This window comes from Cebus imitator, unplaced genomic scaffold, assembly GCF_001604975.1.
Source record: "Cebus imitator isolate Cc_AM_T3 unplaced genomic scaffold, Cebus_imitator-1.0 Scaffold315, whole genome shotgun sequence".
NCBI lineage: Eukaryota > Metazoa > Chordata > Mammalia > Primates > Cebidae > Cebus > Cebus imitator.
In genome coordinates, this window is record NW_016107630.1 from 173,394 (window position 1) to 192,768 (window position 19,375).

The window sequence follows — 19,375 nt, forward strand, 5'->3', positions numbered from 1 at the left end:
TCTCAACCTCGAGCGTTTTCAATTGCTGTTCTTTGTTTTGTGGGGGTGGTGGGAACAGCCAAGCCTGATCACCTGGCTCCCTGATTCAGAGTCTGTTTTTTTTTTCCAGTTGAATGGTCAACTCTCTCCCAGGTGTTCCAGTCGCCTGTTGAAAAGGCAATGGGATCTATGTGAATTCCCATGCTGTGACTCACTGCCGAAACAGCGGTGCTGAGATTCCTGGCGGGCTTTTTGCCCAGGAATTTCCTGGCCTCACTCCCTATTTCAGTCTCCTTTTAAATCAGATGAATGGGCGATCTGCCTTCCTGGGGCTCCAATCGCCAGCTAAGAGGGCACCCGGACCAGTGTATTTTGTACCGAGAATCACAGCGCCAGGGTGCTGGCAAAGTAGCCGCGTGGGCCAAAACAGCCACGCCTGCCACAGCCACGCTGGCGACCCATGGGGCTCCTCCACCTGGGAATCTCCTGGTCTGTGGGCAAAAAAATCCGTTTGGAAATGCGGCGTCCACTCACCCTCTGCACTTTCACTGGGATCTGCAGTCCTGAACTGTTCCTAGTTGGCCATCTTCCCCGAGGTCCTCAACATTTGCTTAAAAGAAAAAGAGAGGGGCCTTTCTCACCCAAAGAGCCGAAATATTTTAGAATTTTTTTGTTACATTATGAAACGATAGGGAACAATATTCTAAGAAAAATCTCTTGGGAATATGATACTGTAAATAACTGGACCTAATATATCTTTTGTTTTTTTTTGAGACTAAATCCCCCACTCCGTTTTCAGGTTGGAGTGCCGTGGCATGATGATCTCAGCTCACTGCAACCTCATCCTCCCAGGTTCAACCAGTTCTCCCCAGTAGCTGTTACTACAGGCACACGCCACCATGCCCAGCTAATTTTTGTGTTTTTAGCAGAGACGAGGTTTCACCATGTTGGCCAGGATGTCTCGATCTCTTGACCTCGTGATCTGCCTGACTCAGCCTCCCAAAGTGCTGGGATTATAGGCGTGAGCCACTGCACTCGGCCTGGACCTAATATATCTTTTATGTATAACTTATTTGTAATTTTATGTTACATTTCTTTGAAGACTGATGTAGTTTAATAAAAGAATGAAAAATATTTTTTTTTTTGCAGCTAGCCTAAGCTTATATTTATTTATTTGTTTTTTAATTGTGCTTTAAGTTCTGGGATACATACGCAGATCTGGCAGGATTGTTGCGTAGGTACACACATGCCATAGTGGTTTGTTTTTGAAAAATATTTTTCATATTTATGGACATTTTAAAATTGTGTAATTTGTTTTAATTTACTAACTTTTGTAAAATTTTATTTTTAATTTTAACAAAATTAATTTAACCTCCCCCTTTTCTTGGTCTTTTTTTTTTTAAATTGTACTTTGGGATCTGGTGTACATGTGCACATCCTGCATCCTGCAGGATTGTTGCATAGGTAAATACATGCCAGAGTGGTTTGCTCTCTGCACCCCCACCCCCTGCTGTCCCTCCCCTTCTCTCTATCCCCCACCCCCGACACCTAGCCCACTGAGTGTTATTCCTTTCCCTGTGCCCAAGTGTTCTCATTGTTCATCACCCACCTATGAGTGAAAACATGCAGTGTTTGATTTTCTGTTCTTGTGTCAGTTTGCTGAGAACAATGTTTCTAGATTCATCCATGTCTCTACAAAGGACACAAACTCGTCGTTTTTTGTGGCCGCGTAGTATTCCATGATGTATATGTGTCACATTTTCTTTTCCAGTCTATCATCGACGGGCATTTGGGTTGTTTCCAGGTCTTTGCCATTGTAAACAGCACCACAATGAACATACATGTGCATGTGTCTTTATAATAGAATGATTTATAATCCTTTGGGTAACCCCCTTTTTTTTTTAGCTTATACTGCCTATTCATTGGCAGTTTAAGAAAAAATATCCCAACTCATTTTAGACATAATTTAGTATTACATTATTAGTTATTTTAACTTACATTTTTTATAAAATGCCAACTATAAATTTATAATTGATTGATTTCACTTTTCATAGTTTCATAATATACTTAAATACAAATTACTACCCCCATTCACCCATAAAATATTTTTGGAGCTGTTGATTTGACTTTTTATCCATTTGCCCTAATTTTGTCAGAATCAGGCTACATTCATAGAAGTATATCGGGTATATATGAAATTATCCATTATTTGTATCTTAGTTAAAAAAGAGTTGGATGCAATGTTTTAAAAGGATAGAGGGCCACTTATGTCTTCAGGTCTTTAGTAAGTTGGAAAGTGTAACTTATGTATTTCAGAATTTAGAGTGGATGATGGAAGAACATTAGTGTCTAAAAAAATGTTGTATGTGCCCTCACATATTTCCTAGGTGCAGTAGTATTCTGAAGCCAGCTCGGACCAGCTCTAGTGCTGATTAAAGTTTTAGGAATTTTGTAAATGGTTTGTGAAACACAGTAATTATCAAAAATTAAAGTATACAAATATGTAGTCATAAAAATCATTTTAAAAATAACTATAACAAATACTAAAAACTCATTGCCTCTAAATCATTTATTTTCTGTTAACTGTGCTCATGATATTATATCTATTGCATCATATATTAGAAATTTTAATTTTTGCAGTAATGGATGTGTTCGATGTATTATCTACTAGCCACATATAGTTATTGAACACTTGAAATATGACTAGTGCTACTGAGGTACTGTATTTTTAATTTTATTTAATTGTAATTTAAATTTGAACTTAAACAATCAAATGTGGCTAGTAGATTCCATATTGGACAGTATGAGTTTAGATATACTCTGTCTCATGTAATTTGAACACTAGAAAGTAAATAGCATTTGCTATATGGCCAGGCAGTCTCTTAAAGCACTTTCCAGGTATTAACTAGATCATTAAATCTTCAAAGCATCTCTTTGAAATATACGTTATTAATCCCACCTTATTAAGGAGACTAAGGCATAGAAATGTTTAAGGACTTGTTCAATTCCATATATCATGAAAATGATGGAAGTCAAGACTCAATTTCAAGAGTCTAGTTTCAGTGACATACTTTTAAAAATAATTCAACCATTGTGGAAGACAATGTGGCTATTCCTCAAGGATCTAGAAATAGAAATACCATTTTACCCAGCAATCCCATTACTGCGTATATGCCCAAAGGCTTATAAATCGTTCTATTATAAAGACACATGCACAGTATGTTCATTGTGGCACTGTTCATAATAGCAAAGACTTGGAACCAATGAAATGCTCATCAGTGATAGACTGGATAAAGAAAATGTGGCACGTATACACCATGGCATATTATGCAGCCATAAAAGTTCATGTTCTTTGCAGGGACATGGATGAAACTGGAAACCATCATTCTCAGCAAACTGACACAAGAACAGAAAACCAAACACCACATGTTCTCACTCATAAGTGGATGTTGAACAGCGAGAATACATGGACACAGGGAAGGGAACATCACTCACTGGGTCCTGTGGGTGGGGGGGCTAGGGGAGGAATAGCAGGGGGTGGGGAGATTGGAGAGGGATAGCATTAGGAGAAATACCTAATGTAGATGACGGGATGATGAATGCAGCAAACCACCACCGTGGCATATGTACACCTATGTAACAAACCTGCCCAATCTGCACATGTACCCCAGAACTTAAAGTATAATAAATAAATTTTACAAAATAAACAAATATATATATACCACCTGTTGTGCTGAAGTTCACAAAACTTTGGTTCAATTATTTACTCCTTAAAAAATTGCATCAAGGTTAATCCAAACTCCTATAAAACTCAGGGGGGTCATCCAGTGCAATAAAAAGTTGTAAAAGAAAAAAAACCTAGAACAGAACAGGCAAAGGGATACCAATTATAAAGCAGTGTGTATTGAACCAAGCAATGTAATGAGTATGTATTAAGCAACTCTTAAGCTGCATTGCCTGGGGGGCTAACAATGTACATTCTAGTACGTGTCCTGATGCTTTGTGTACTGAGTGTGCTTGCTTTCATTTCTTCAAATACCTTGAGAGGCTACAACTAGGCGTTGGGTACTTAGTGGGGATTCAGTAAACATTTTGAAAAATAATTCAGTGTTTGCATTTGATAGTCTTTTGAAAAAATGCTTAAAAGTTTTATTCAAATATATTAAAATATTCTTAGGTGAAAATAGATACCTATTGTTTATTGTTAGAAAATTGCTAGTTTATTATTTGCATGCTGTTAGCTAGAATTTGTGTCAGATATACTAGGCATCTCAGAACTTTCCTATTTCTTGCTTCTGAGTGAATACTGAGAACAAATTCTATTCAATTTGGTTATCACAGCGTAACTTCACATTTTAACGAACACTGTAGCCTAAAACAATTCTTAGTAGTCATCATTAAATCTGTTTCCATTGTAAAAGATATCAGCAATAAATGATACTTTTAAATAAATCATAAATGTCTTCATTCAGAATTTGTTCAAATGAAATGCTAATTTGTAAATGTTAGCAGATTTTAACATGGGAAAGTTAAATATTTAATTATTAGTTCACAAAGCTAAAATTATTCAACTAAATATGAAGGAAATTAGCATTTATTTAATCTCTAAATGAAATTAGCTATATCTCTCCCTGATTATGTTGAATGTATGTTTTAAATATGTATTTATGAAAAGTATGTGAAATCTTTCTTTGGGGAAATATAAAAACATATATTTTAACTACATTTTAGTTAATCTAATAAAATATATATTTAAGAAAAGTATGTTAAACCTTTCTTTGGGGAAATATAAAATATATTTTGACTACATTTTAATTAATGATCATATAACATTATTTATTAATTTAGAACTAGAATTCAGTTCCTGTTCACACTGCTTAGAAAGGAATAAAATATAAAATATATTTTAACTACGTTTTAATTGATGATCATATAACATTATTTATTAATTTAGAACTAGAATTTCGTTCTTGTTCACATTGCTTAGAAAGGAATAGAAGGTAACATTATATGTCAGTTCAAAAATAGTATGTAAGAAAATCTGCATTGTTTGGATAGCACAGGGAAGAGTAGAAACATATATTAATAATTTGTAAATTATATAGATTGTAGCTAGGAATAAGAAATTATTGTACTACCAATTTAAACTCTTGAGTAGTTAATACATATTCCCCCACATATATAAAAACACTGGAAATTAAAAGATGAATTCTAATATATTGTCTCCCCTTAAAGATTTTATGATCAAAAGGCGGAAACAGATAAGTAAACCAGTAAAATGTGACAAAGCATTAGAATTAAAATGACAAAATATTAGAAGAACTTTTATGAGAACCATTCATCTCATGCTGAGAAATTGACCCTGTAATACTTGTTAATAATACCCTCTTCAATTTTTTAAATGAGATCATTTGGATGTTCCTTATGTGTTTTTAATTTATTTACAGTAGTTGGTGGTATATGTGGGATGAGGTTAAGAAAATGAAAAGACCTGTCATCTTTATTCCTCACTCTTAAGAAAATTTACATTTATATCTATTGATCTCTGTCTGGGTTTCCAGAAGGAGAGAAAGTTACTGCTTTGACCTATTAAATGCAAACAACCCTGTGAGCTAATCCATTAGATATCATACATAATTTACCTATAATATGAATTTCTTCACTGGCCACTTTTATCAGCAGTCAAGTTTTCATAAGAGTAGAATAGTGAGAATATTGTGATTCATTTCTTTTACTTTTAGTTCTATCAATCTCGCTTTATATATTTAAAATTGTAATTTGGAGCCTATACCTTTAGAATTGTAAAATATTTTTGAGTGGCTGACTGATTTCTGCTATAAAAAGTTCTTTAAGTTTAGAACATTTTATAGAATATTTTAGAACATCTTGCCTTAAAGTCTAATATTTCATATGTGTGTATATATATATATCAATATTAGACACTAACCAAAACAAAGCTGTACCAGCTTTCATTTCTTCAAACACCTTGAGAGTCTTTAACTAGATGTTGGGTACTTAGTGGGGATTCAATAAACATTTTGAAAGCTGTACCAGCTTTGTTTTGGTTAGTGTTTGCATTGTCTAACTTTTCTAGTCTTTATACCTGTCTGTGTTCTTATATTTCAAGTATTTATCTTCCATAGCTTTTGTCTTTTAATTGGAATTTTAGTCCATTTACATTTAAAATAATTTCTCAGTTTTATATTTACCAACTCAAAATTTTTTTGACCTTCTTTGACCTATTTATAACAATTTTAATTAATAGATTTTTATTAATATGTTTTTAAATACATTTTTAAATCCCACTCCCTCTTTTCACATTAGCTGGTTATGGGTGTTTGCTAAATATATTTTACTAAATTTAAAAAATTTCTGTTATTTTTTAACAAATTCCAGTTTTATAATGAAGTTTACATTCTTCTTAAATATTTTTGAACATAATCATAGTTATTCTAAAATTTATGTTTTATAACTATGGTTACCGGATTATGTATGTATCTCTTTCTATATTTTTAGGTTTATTTTTCTTCAGTCTTGGATTTTTTAAAATAAAACCCCAGACATTTTATCAAAAAATGTGTAGAAACTGCGGTTGACTTATTATTCTCCACAGAAAGTGTATTCTATCTTTGGTAGATAGATAAGAGTGGAGACTGATCACTGCCATTTAAATCCAGGTCTGGATTGGTTGTTTACCTTTCATTTGCCCTACATATAGAGTATTGCCCTCCAGAAGTTTTAACTGTACACTGGGGTGTTTTCTAGGGCTCTTTCTTATTTGGTCACTCTGGTTTTTGTTTTCCCTGGACCATCAGGTTTTCTGTTTAGATCCTTAGGTTTTTGTCCTATGCAGTTTAAGAATTAAGCTCACTTTTCTGCACTTTATTTTGCTCCAGTTTAATGGCCTCCTACATTTCCAAAACTCTATGTCTCTCTGGTTTCAAAAGACTGCTAACATGTGGTCCTCCTCAAGATTCTTAGCCTTCCTCCCTTTGAATGCCTCAGGGGAAAACTGACTTCTGGTTACCTCATTTGGTTCTTCCTTCCTTTCTAAGATCTTAGCCCTTCCAAGACTGCCTGCTTTAGTAGCTCTTCAATGCTTCTATTATTTTAAAAAAATTATTATTCTCCCAAAGTTTATCTATCATAATCAAAAGCAGAATTCAAACAATTATTTATTAAATGTCTACCGTGTGCCACGGTAATGCTAACTCCTGTAGTATAAGGGTAATATATTTATATGCGGCATGTATTCTGTTTCAAGAAACTAATGTTGTACTGACTGACATGGAAACATAACACATGCCACAGATATGTGGTTATGTTAGAGATATACAGATTATGCTGCAGGAGTTTAGAGGAGGGGCACTAACTCACCTTCTAAGTGGAGTGTTTCCTAGAGGAGGCATGATTCAAGAAAGGAAAGATTTGCGAGTTAGCCATAATTCCTCGTCTACCTGATACAAGCTGTGAGTATACTATATTAAATACTGAAAATGTACTACTTATTGCTATTTAAAACACAAATTCATTTGAAACATTAAAAATATGTTTGAGGATGTAAGTTGGTTTCAAAATTTTAACCATGGCAATTGATTTCTCCGTAGGTATTCAAAGCAATGAGTATCCCACAGATCAGAAATCCTTCCCTGCCTCCTCCGGAAAAAATGTCTGAAGCTTATTCTGCAAAGATTGCTCTTTTTGGTGCTGGGCCTGCAAGTATAAGTTGTGCTTCCTTTTTGGCTCGATTGGGGTACTCTGACATCACTATATTTGAAAAACAAGAATATGTTGGTGGTTTAAGGTAATGCCTACATTTATTTTATGTTTATAGTGTCAGAAATGATGGAGCAAAACAATTATTAATATTGTTGGTTCATAATCATATAGAAACTTCAGGCTCACAGATGGTATTTTAAATGTTCTTTTTCCAAATGTTCAAATTTTGATTACTTTATTTGCTTTAAAATTTGCAGTTGGCTTTAAGTAATATTTATTTAAGAATATTTCCCTCTAGTTCTGTGAATTTAAGAGAAATTTCTGCAAATTATATTTTGATTATGAGAATCAATATGTGAAAAATTGTTTTAGCCCCTTGAATTTTTCTTTTAATAGAGATATACCTGAAAATCATGGATATTAGTGATGGATATCTAGCTCCATAGAATATTGGAATATTCATTATGTTGTCTACATAGATATGTTGTCTTACATATTTTCAGTTTATAATTTTTTAAGTCTTACACTTGATTAAAATTTTGTCAGCGTCTACCAGAAATGTTGTATTTAAATATACATTTTTAAAATCACATAATCATATTATTCCCTTGAGGTTTTATACCTGGAAATGAGAATGTATATTTAAAATAAATAGAACTCTATACTGGATGTATATTTTATTATCACAAAGGAGTAAAATTATGATTATGGAGTAGATATTGCTTAAAACATTTGATGCAAAATAAAGAATTTTAATGGTAACTGAATAATATTTCTCAATTGATTTTTATTTTCTCTACATATAGTATCAAAAAAGTCATGGATTATAAAATTCAGCAATTTGGAATATCTGTTTGTATATTTAACATTTAAATTTGTTATGGCTGCAGCACATTTGTAACCAATAAATTAACCATAGCCAATAATGACAGGGGATAAATTTAATCAAGTTGTTACTAAAATCTGTGAAGTTTCTTACAGTTTTTGGCACCTGTGAATATATGTTAATAAATATATCAATTTCAATATTGCTCAAACAGAATATGCTAAACCCAAGATAATATAAAATTATCAATTATTTGTATCATTGATATAAATATGTTGATATACTTATTGACATAATTATTGAGTAATAAGCTATCATTAATATATTATTTGACTGAATCATCAAGCAAAAATATCACATACTAAGAAGACCCTTTAGAGTGGATATGAAACATATACAAATTGATTGTTAAGAAATAATAATTCTGTATTACACTACTATGAATTTTAAGAGATTACATGTATTATATGAATTTATTTCTCTGGAAAGTAAAATGCCCCATACATTGTTTTGCTGGAAAGATTTAGACTCTCATTTTAATGGCATTTACCACAGCTTTATTAATTAGAAAAAACATAATCTGTTAACAATATATGTATAAGCACTGTTGTTTTCAGTTATACACATCAGTGAATATCTAAGCTAATTTTTAAAATATGAACTTAATTGAGTTCCCTGGGAGGCTAGGAAAAATCTCTTTGCCACTTAACTGTATTTTCACAAAGAGCCTAAATTGGAACCAACCCTGTTTATAAATTACTCTCTATTGCCAATTTTGGTGGAAGATTACTGTTGTTAGCCTAAATCTTTTTTAACTCATATGCAGGATAGACATTTCTAATTCCTATAAATTAGTACTAAACTTTTTAAAAAATTATTTATTTGTTCAACATTTTCTAGTGAGACAGATGTCTCTGGATTCATGACCAAACATCATGGTTTTTCTTTTAAAGTTGTTAAATTCTTTCTTTTGCCTTTGAATCTTCCCAGTATGTAGAGACAATATGAAATATTTAATCAATCTCACTTGTACTGTCCCATGGTAGAGGCATTATGTGTCACTGTTACAGGATTATAAAAATTGATGCTGGAATTTAGCCAGAATTCCACAAAACTTTCCTGTTAATTTCTTTTCTCACTTATAGCCGCCTCTCATTCTCTTGTATCTTCAAAGTGACTAAAAAAGATTAAATTAGCTTTGTATTTGAAATCAATTGCTTAAAGAGACCATGTCAAGTTTTATCTTTCTTTTTCCTTTGCATCCAAACAGATTCTTTTATCCCCCGTGAATTAGTATCACAACCACTTTTAAAAAAAATCACTAGGGTCAGTGAAAAAGATCTAGGATTTAATCTCTATTGCATTGAACACATCAATTATTTTTGATGTTGCAACAAATTTATAAAATAATCAGTAGTTTTGCTTTCCTCTAACAGTGGTTTCTTTTTTTAGGACATTGGTTTAACAGGGTTAAAAGGGCTTGGTATTATAACAAAGATAAAAAAAACAGTGTTAAGAGATTTTCAAGTATGTGCAAATATATACTTTCTGATTTTTCTCTTATAAATTAATATGTATGAATGATGGCATTTTTGTTAGGTAGGATAGTGAGGCCAATGCTGCCCTTTGCTTTACCTCTTTCAAATTTTATATTGTTTTTTATTATGCCTATTGTTTTTCTTGTCGATTGACAATAAAGGGAAATGGGGTCTAGGTGAAATAGTTACAGCAATAGTCAATATTTTGAGAATGTGCAATGAACTGAAGCATACCTCTGTCACAGTGTGAGAATTGTGCTTTAAAAAGAATGGAAAGTTGTTATAGATACATTTCATTACAAGAAAGAAACAGGAAATAGAAGAGTTTTTTTCATGTTGTCTGACATGCTACTGACTGTACTAAAGGATTTATGATTACAACAAGAAAAAAATTTTTTCAAAGCCTTAGATTGTTACAGGAGCACAGATAGATGAAAAGTTTGTTCTCCTAAGCACAACAAACTTGGAAAACAATCATTCCTATTAAATTCTGTCTTCTATCTTTTTATCTTCTTTTTCACCCTGCATTCTTCAGAGTAGTCTCATTTACTCTCATGGTTTCAATGATCACTTACATGCAAATGTCTTAAAAATCCGTATCTACCCTGACATCTTTCTCCATCCTGAGCAACAGATTTATACATTGAAACCCTAGACATCTCTTTATAAACTTCATCATATCAATGACCAATGTTGCTTCTCTTCCTGAGTTTGCCATCTTGGGGATGGCAAATGTAAACATGAGTTTACATGGCATCACTATCATCACAGATCCCATCTCAGGGGATGATATCATTATCTGGGCTACTCTTTAATATCCTGGCAGTTCCATTTTATCAACATGCTATAAAAGTGTCCTCTGATATCTTTACCTCTCACTTTCCTTTTTTTTGAGAGGGAGTTTGGCTCTCTGGCTGTGTCACCTAGGCAGGCTAGAGTACAATCGTGAGATCTTTGCTCACTGCAACTTCCACTCCCCAGGTTCAAGCAATTCTCCTGCCTCTGCCTCCTAAGTATCTGGGACTACAGGTGTGCATCACCACGCCTGGCTAATTTTTGTATTTTCAGTAGAGATGAGGTTTCACCATTTTGGCCTGACTGGTCTTGAACTCCTGACCTCAAGTGATCCAGCCACCTTGGTCTCCCAAAATGCTGGGGTTGCAGGTGTGAGCCACCATTCCCGGCCACCTCTCACTTTCTTTACCACTGCAGTAGCTTCTAAACAGTTATCTTGGCTTCCTGATTTGTCTTTTCAAATTCATTCTTCCTATAGTTTCCAAATTCATTCTTCCTTTAGTTTCCAAATCTGATTCTATCTCTCTTCCACTTGAAACATTTCAACAACCCCTTCTAACCTCAAAGGCAAAGGATATGGCCTGACATAAAAACCATTCCATGACCTGATACCTATCTATATTTTCCCCTTCCTCCTTCCTTTTCTTCCTTCCTCAGTGTATATGTTTATCACTTGACTATGTGCTGTTCTTTATTTCTGGCTCTATTTAGAGCATAAAAGTAAATAATGTAAAGTGCCTTCTCATGGGGCTTATATTCTAGTGGTGGGGAGGCAGACAACAAATGAACAATAAACCAAATGTAGAATATGTTAGGTGATGATAAATGCAAGGAGGAAGTTTTTTAAAAATGGTGGATTAATGGTATACCTAGCATACCAGATACCCAGTATGGATTTTTTTTTTTTAACATGCTATCTTCTGGTCTATACAATAAAATTCAATAAGAATCACCCAATAACCAGTAAGAATTTCTTCTTAAATTTATTCTGTAGAACAAAAAATGATTAAAACAAATTATTTTAATACTAAGAATGTAGCTATTTTCAATTTTAAACACAAAAATTCCATGTGATCATACAAAACAACAGAATTGAAGTAATTCTTATTGCTTCGTGTGCTATCATTTTATCAATTCCAAATCAACTTTTCACATATTGGAATCTGTAGCATCACAGGAGCGGAGGCATATGCTGCCTACGGGGAATTGGAATGAAGAATGCCTGTAGCTGAATCAGCAGGTGCTCATGGCCACTATTTAACTGTAATTCTGCAAGTTAACTTTCCTGTAGAACACCATGTTTATTAAAGAGTTGGTAATAAAAATGGAATCATTGAGAAGCTTACCTATATATTACTAGAACTCAGTAGCAACTATGGCAATTGTTTAGAATTTAGACCCACCAGAGAATTTTTTTTTTTTTGGCAGAGGACATTGTTTAGTATACTAGTAATATTATTTAGAATTACTAGCTCATGAAAATAATACAAAACAGGCCCATTTTCGTAAGTTTTATAATGATTTTTAAATTGTCTAAAAAGAACACACCTTCCTATTGCCTGCATCGGGGCTTGGTATGGTGCTGGAAAGGGAATAGTGTGTGATAATGGAGTTTAGAGCCTGAGGAACTCATAAAATGGGGTTATCTGAGGACCAGTGTTGGGTTGTAAGAACCAAAGCTTAGTGTCCGGCATGATAAATATGAGATACCTGTTAGACACCCAGGTGAACATAAAAATCTAGAATTTAGATTTGAGAAGACAGATGTGGAAGCCATCACACACCGATGGTATTTTAAAGTCCTAAGACATTTCTACTACCTGCTTATCTCATCCCACGATAAGCCTCTCCTCCTTTGAAACACTCTTGTTCACATTTGGTATTTTATATTTGTCATGTTGTTCTGCGTATATATGTGTGTGTATGTGTTATATCTATTTGCTGACTTCATCTATTAGTGAATATAAATACATCATATTTTTTTATAATTTCCACCCACCCCCTACGTACCTGACTGTGACCAAATCTGACCAACTTTTCTTAGTATTTCACATTTCTCTTATTTACGTTAGGAGATGTTAGGAAATGGATTCCCTCCTACTTATTCATTTAACACTGTGCTAAGTGTTAGTGACATGGTTTCAGAGCAGCATGGGGTTTTAAGCAGAGCTGCTGAAGCCCAGCAGCCTGGCATTCCATTTTCCCTGGTGCCCACATCTGTGTTCAAAGCTATACTGCCATAGGTGGTCCTGCTCTTTCTTCCTTCCTCAGGTTTCTTCCTGCTACGTTAGGTGTTCCTTCCTTTCTTTTTTTCTGGCCAACAGAAAGTTGTCCCTGCTCTTTATAACTTGCTCTTTCAAAATTTTTTCTTAAGTCAGAACCACTGACTTGCACTCACACCATTTTTTTCTTTAATTATATGTGCTTCTACTTACATCCTGTAAAAATCCAAGAGTAGGCCTGACTCATTGGAAGGTTCTCAGTTTCACAATGTATCTGGATGGATTTAAGATCCTCATCTTGTTGTAGTTGTTTTATTTGGCTAGAATTATTTGTTCATAGTACATTGCTTTTGCTCTCCTGTTCAACCTATTGAGGACTGCATCAATGCCCAATTTTAGTCCATGTTTAATCTCTCTCCTATGGAGCCCCATGTCTATCAAGTCTGGGTGTCTGTTTTTTTATTCACATACAGTTCACAGTTGTTAAGAATCTTTCTACTTAGCCTTTGAAGGCAAAGTCTTCTTGGTTCCCAGAATATTCTGGCACATTCATGTTACTCTGAGGTAATGTGGCTGGAGTTGACAAGTTGACTTAAGAGATTTTTATCTCTACCCTATGCCTGAATTCATTTTTAAACATAAACATATTTCTAACTAGAGGGAAGCTTCTTTAGTGTACAGCTTTGATTTTATAGTGTTTGATAACTTGCATTTTCTGTAACGTTAAGTATGATATCTTGCTGATTGATATATAAAAATTAATTGAATAATCAAGTTCTTAAATCATCAAAGAATGAAAAGGCTGTACTTTGGAAGACTTTTCAATTAATTATTCAGAAGATTCATCTTCAAAAATTATTTATTTTACAAATTAATGTCTATAATATAGAAAATATAATTACTATTATACACACACACACACATTAAAGATATAGTGAATATACTTCTCTCATTGTGTGTATCATATTATAAATGTAATTACCTTTTATGCATCCTTCCATGATCAGAAAAAGAGCTTATTAAATGTAAGAATTTATTAAAATTCATCATCAAATTATTGCAGCTTACATTTGGCTGGCACTTTGTAAACACTGCCTGGCACTACTCACTTTCAATGAGTAGGTGAATGAATTAATGAGCAAATGATGAATGAGTGGATCGCTGTGTATTTATGGACATACATAGCTTTTTAATTGTTATGAAACATTGGAAAGCATTTTGAGCTTACTTTTAATACTCATACTACTAAAATGATAGTGCTATAGGCCTCATGATTTTTTTAAAATGCAGGCAATAGGTATTAATATAAAACAGGACTGTTTTTAAATTACCGAACCTTTTTGGGACAGTCAGTTCCTTTACAGAAGAAGACTAGTTTATTGTAAAAATGTTCTATAGATCACATGGAACTGGTTTTATAATACTCTAAACAGTATGGTAATACAGAGTTACACATTTGGATTTCAACAAGCTAGAAGTATATTTATAGAATATATATGTGAATATGTATATATATATGTGTGCACATATATTAAAATCTATATCTCCAACTAGTTTTATTAATATATTTTAAGATTTTGCTTTCATAGGAATATATAGAATTATTATATAAATCAGCTAAATATTGAACTTAAAATTATAGAAATTGCTTTTGGCCAGTTTTATATTTATCATTTTTTATTGCTGTAATTTAGTTATTTTTATATCAGTTTCTACTGTAACTTCATTCCATGTAATATTTTTTATGTCAATAAAAATGTAGATGTCCTCATATAAATACCCTCAGAAGAGATATTTATTTACTACTAATCCATACAGATATGTTACGCATTTTTAAGATTGGTCATTTTTCTACTGATGCCTACTTTTCTTTTTCTTTTTGCAGTACTTCTGAAATCCCACAGTTCCGCCTGCCATATGATGTAGTGAATTTTGAGATTGAGCTGATGAAGGACCTTGGTGTAAAGGTAAATGAAAAAAACACCTATCTGTGTACTGCTAAAAAATAAAGGAGTAGGCTCTACACTAAAGATTAACAGAAAATGTCAAGCATTTTAGGAAAGAACAATTAAAAGCTACACCAGGCAGAAGCAGAAAGATGCTTCCCCTTGCTTAGGGCATTTGTCTGTCTACTGTCTGAATGCCACTAGCCTGGAAAAGGGCAATCAATAGTTCTCATCTGGCATGCCTGCATGTGATTAATTGTCTGTAAGAAACAAATTCCTAAATTGCTTTAGGGGTTCAGTGCAGCTAATAGAAGGATTTGGCTTCTTTAATCACATTTTTTCATGAAAGTTTTGTGCACTCTGAAACATTAGTATTTCACAATTTGGAACATAATTTCTTACAGAGTTTTATTTTATTATATTCATCATGTAAGTAGTGTGAATGTGATAATCCTTTCTCAACATAAGCAGTAATCAATGGGGTAGAAAGCAACAGCTTTGTATTTTTTTCTTATTTTGTATAATAAATACTGGATTGTTCTTTTTGAGATGGTTGAAAAGTTGACACATTTGTTACTTTCAGCATATAGCTTTAAATATTCCTCTTTTGTTGAGCATTGCATTCTAGCTCTTTACTTGAACATATTGCTATTTTTGTTAGAAAAATGTTAATTTTTCATAATAGATATAACACATGGTGTAAGTATATGCAGAAGATATTTTGAAAAGTGATTAACAAAATACTCATACCTTTTCCATCTAACAGTAAAACTTAAAATGAATCAGTAAAAGAGAAAGTACTCAAAACAATATTTTGTGGTTTATATTTATAATTACATTGTATTCGACAGTGGTTAGGTGATGAAACATTCACACATAATGACTAAACAGGATGTCTGAGAACAAAAACACTGTGGATTTCTGCAACTTTATAAAAACTTAATATTCAAAATTACAGTGTTCATAATAGATGATTTAGGGGTGATTATTTTACAGAAGCATATTCTGAAAAGTTTTAAAATGTCTTTCATTTTGAATACAAGTTCTTCTCTAAATCTTATTAAATAAGAAAATGATTATTAAAATTTCAAACTATTAGATTTGGTATTTATGACCGAGTAGGTGATGAATATTCCCAACACAAAGACATGAGAAATGTTTGAGATGATGAATATCCTAATTATCTTGATTTGATCATTATGTATTATATGCATGTATCAAAATATCACACGTACCCCATAAATATGTACAATTATTATGTATTAATAAAAATGGAAAAAGAAATTAGGCTTTATTTCTACATTTATCTTACATAAAATTGCAAAATTGCATTCCATTTTTACAGGACCAGATATATTGCATAAATGAGAGCATGAGAGCCAAGAAATATATCTTAGCTATAGTCATGCCGCTTTTTTATTTTCTTGTCGGATAGCCTTGGCAAAGTCAATTAATATCTTGAAGTTTGGTCAAAATCGTCTCAAATAAGAAGTATCATACTAATATTTGTTTAAAATATAAAAATATTTGTTTATGTATGCAAAGAATATCTCTGGAAAGATATAAGAATCTGATAGCACAGATTGCCTTTGGGAAGGTGTGGAAAAATTTTTTCAACATTTTGTACAATTTGAATTTTAAACTCTGTGAATCTGTTACATTATTGAAGAAAAAAATACAATCTAAATTAAAGAGTCTTGCCCATTTCTCAGGCTGTTTTAGATGTGAAGGAAGTAATGTTTTCAAAATTGCCTTGTAAACAATAAATTGCATATACAATCCCAAGGAAATATAGCAGTGAGATTCTTTTTTACTTTGAGAATATATATCCATTGATGAGACATTCTTGCAGCTTTTATGACTTACCAACTTTAGCCATAAGAGGGTACATTTTGAAAAAGTAGTTTATGCTTGTTACCTCCTTTTGAAGAGTCATCACCCAGGTTCTTTTTATAATTTGCCTTCTGTTTGTCCCTCTCAACTAATATTGTATATTTTAAAGTCAACAGTAATTTCCTGGCAATGAAGTGAACTTTTTTTCTGGGTTCATACTGTTTGACTCCTGTGTAGCATATGATGTATAAGTTCTCTTATATACGTGTATTTGGACTTTCATGATCTATCACTATCTTGTTTATTCTTCTTTTTTTTTCTTTTAATTCCCAATAGATTTGTTTCATTTATTCAACAATAATTGTTCAGAATTTATTTTTGCCAAGTAGTATACCAGGACTAGAGCCATGTAGAACCGTCCTTCTTTAACTCCAGTCCTGTATACTTAGTAGTTTAATAAAAATATTATCATCCAAATAAAGAAACGGATTGTATCCAGAACCCAGTTCAATTTCAATATCTTTGCTCCCAGCTATCTTTTTAGCTGCATTTCCTGTTGAATATTTTAATTTCAATTTATCTTATACTTAATAGCCAATCAGTTCCTCTTAGTGCTAAGATTAATTTTTTCAAATCAAACATCATGTCACAAGAAACTAAGAATTTTATTTGTTATTTCTACATTATTTTTTCTTCCATGATTTCAGTAGCTAGTATGTTAAAAAGAAGAGGGCTAATATATGGAATACATTTTTATTGTCTCTGAAATTATATTTTAAATCATATTGAATACATATTTTTTCTAGTGTTACATTAATAAATTTTATTAATTAAAAAAATAAGCAAGGGGTGCCAAATTTTTCAATTCCCCTTTATAAACACTTAAGTTCAGTTTATATATTCAATTATATTAATCATTGAATTTCTAGAATATATCAGTTTTTGCCTTGTATTTATTTCTGTACATGTAATTCAGATTCATTTTGTTAGTATTTTTAAACTTTTTCTTTTGCATTTATTTATTTATATAATGGATACTAAAACTGGAAATATATCAGGGAACAGTCAAATACTGTTACTGTTATAAGTTTTAAATGTACAAAGACTATTTTGTTTTGTTTTGCCTTATTTTTATTTGTTGTTTTGTGAATTTTTCATGATACAGTTAAACTAGCCTTTTAAAATTATACTTCTAAGCATTTTATTATTTTCTTATTGGTAAGAATATTATTTTGAGACATCTTTTTTACTAAATTTGGAAGCTTTCATCTTCTCAAAGCCCTTTTATGAAATAGAACTATGACTATTTTTCTTCATGTCTTCTCTAAGTTTTTTTGTACTGATTTTGTTCTCATGTCAATTTTGCCAATATATTTTTTCTAGAAAAAAATTCTGCTTCATTGAGACTTTTGAATTCATTAGCAAAGATTTAAGCCTATTATTTCAATATACAGTAAAAATGTCTCATCTGTGCCTATGATTATATTTGCTCTTGCATCTCTGAATTTACTTTGTTTTCTTGTTTGTTTGTTTTCTTTCTAAAATGAGGTAGTGGTTTATCTAGTTAATTATTGTCTTTAAAGGAAACAGTTGTCAAAGTTTTATCTTTTCTTATTCATTAATTGCTGACTGTATCTTTATTAACACTTTCCCCTGCTAGTCTTATTTGTTATTCTCTTTTTAAAATTTAGTTTTAAGTTCCTTGTTACATGTACAGGATGTGCAGGTTTGTTACATAGGTAAACATGTGCCATAGTGATTTGCTGCACCAATCAACCCATCACTAGGTATTAAGCCAAGCATGTATTAGCTAATTATCCTGGTGCTGTCCCTCTCCCTGCCCCACTCAACAGGCCCCAGTGTGTGTTGTTCCCCTCCCTGCATCCATGTGTTCTCTTATTGAGCTTCCACTTTTAAGTGAGAATATACAGTGTTAGTTTGCTGAGAATAATGACTTCCAGCTCCATCCCTGTCCCTGCAAAAGATATGATATAATTTTGTTATGGCTGCATAGTATTCCATGGTGTATATGTATCACATTTTCTTTATCCAGTCTATCATTGATGGACATTAGGCTTGATTTCATGTCTTTGCTATTGTGAATAGTGCTTCAGTGAACATACACATGCATGTATCTTTATAAAAGCATGATTTATATTCCTTTGGCTATATGGCCCAGTAATGGAATTGCTGGATCAAATAGTATTCCCGGTTCTAGGTCTTTGAGAATGGCCACACTGTCTTCCACATGGTTGAACTAATTTGCATTCCACCTACAGTGTAAAAGTGTTTCTGTTTCTCCACAGCCTTGCCAGCATCTGTTGTTTTCTGACTTTTTAATAGTTACCATTCTGAGTAGTGTGAGATGGTATCTAATTGTGGATTGATTTGCATTTCTCTAATGATCAATGATGTTGATCTTTTTTTCATATGTTTGTTGGCCAGATAAATGTCTTCTTTTAAGAAATGCCTGTTCATGTCCTTTGTCCACCTTTTTCTTTTTCTTTTTCATTTCAT

The 19,375-nt window shown here is 32.5% G+C and overlaps 1 protein-coding gene across 2 annotated transcripts in view; it reads left to right on the forward strand.

Moving 5' to 3' along the window:
- Positions 1-19,375, forward strand: part of DPYD (dihydropyrimidine dehydrogenase) — a 758,429-nt gene that overhangs the window by 144,844 nt on the left and 594,210 nt on the right. For both annotated transcript variants that reach the window (XM_017503801.2, XM_017503800.2), the window contains exons 4-5: positions 7,587-7,783; positions 14,965-15,046. In XM_017503801.2, coding sequence (XP_017359290.1) covers positions 7,587-7,783; positions 14,965-15,046 — 279 coding nt within the window. The remainder of the gene's footprint in view (positions 1-7,586; positions 7,784-14,964; positions 15,047-19,375) is intronic.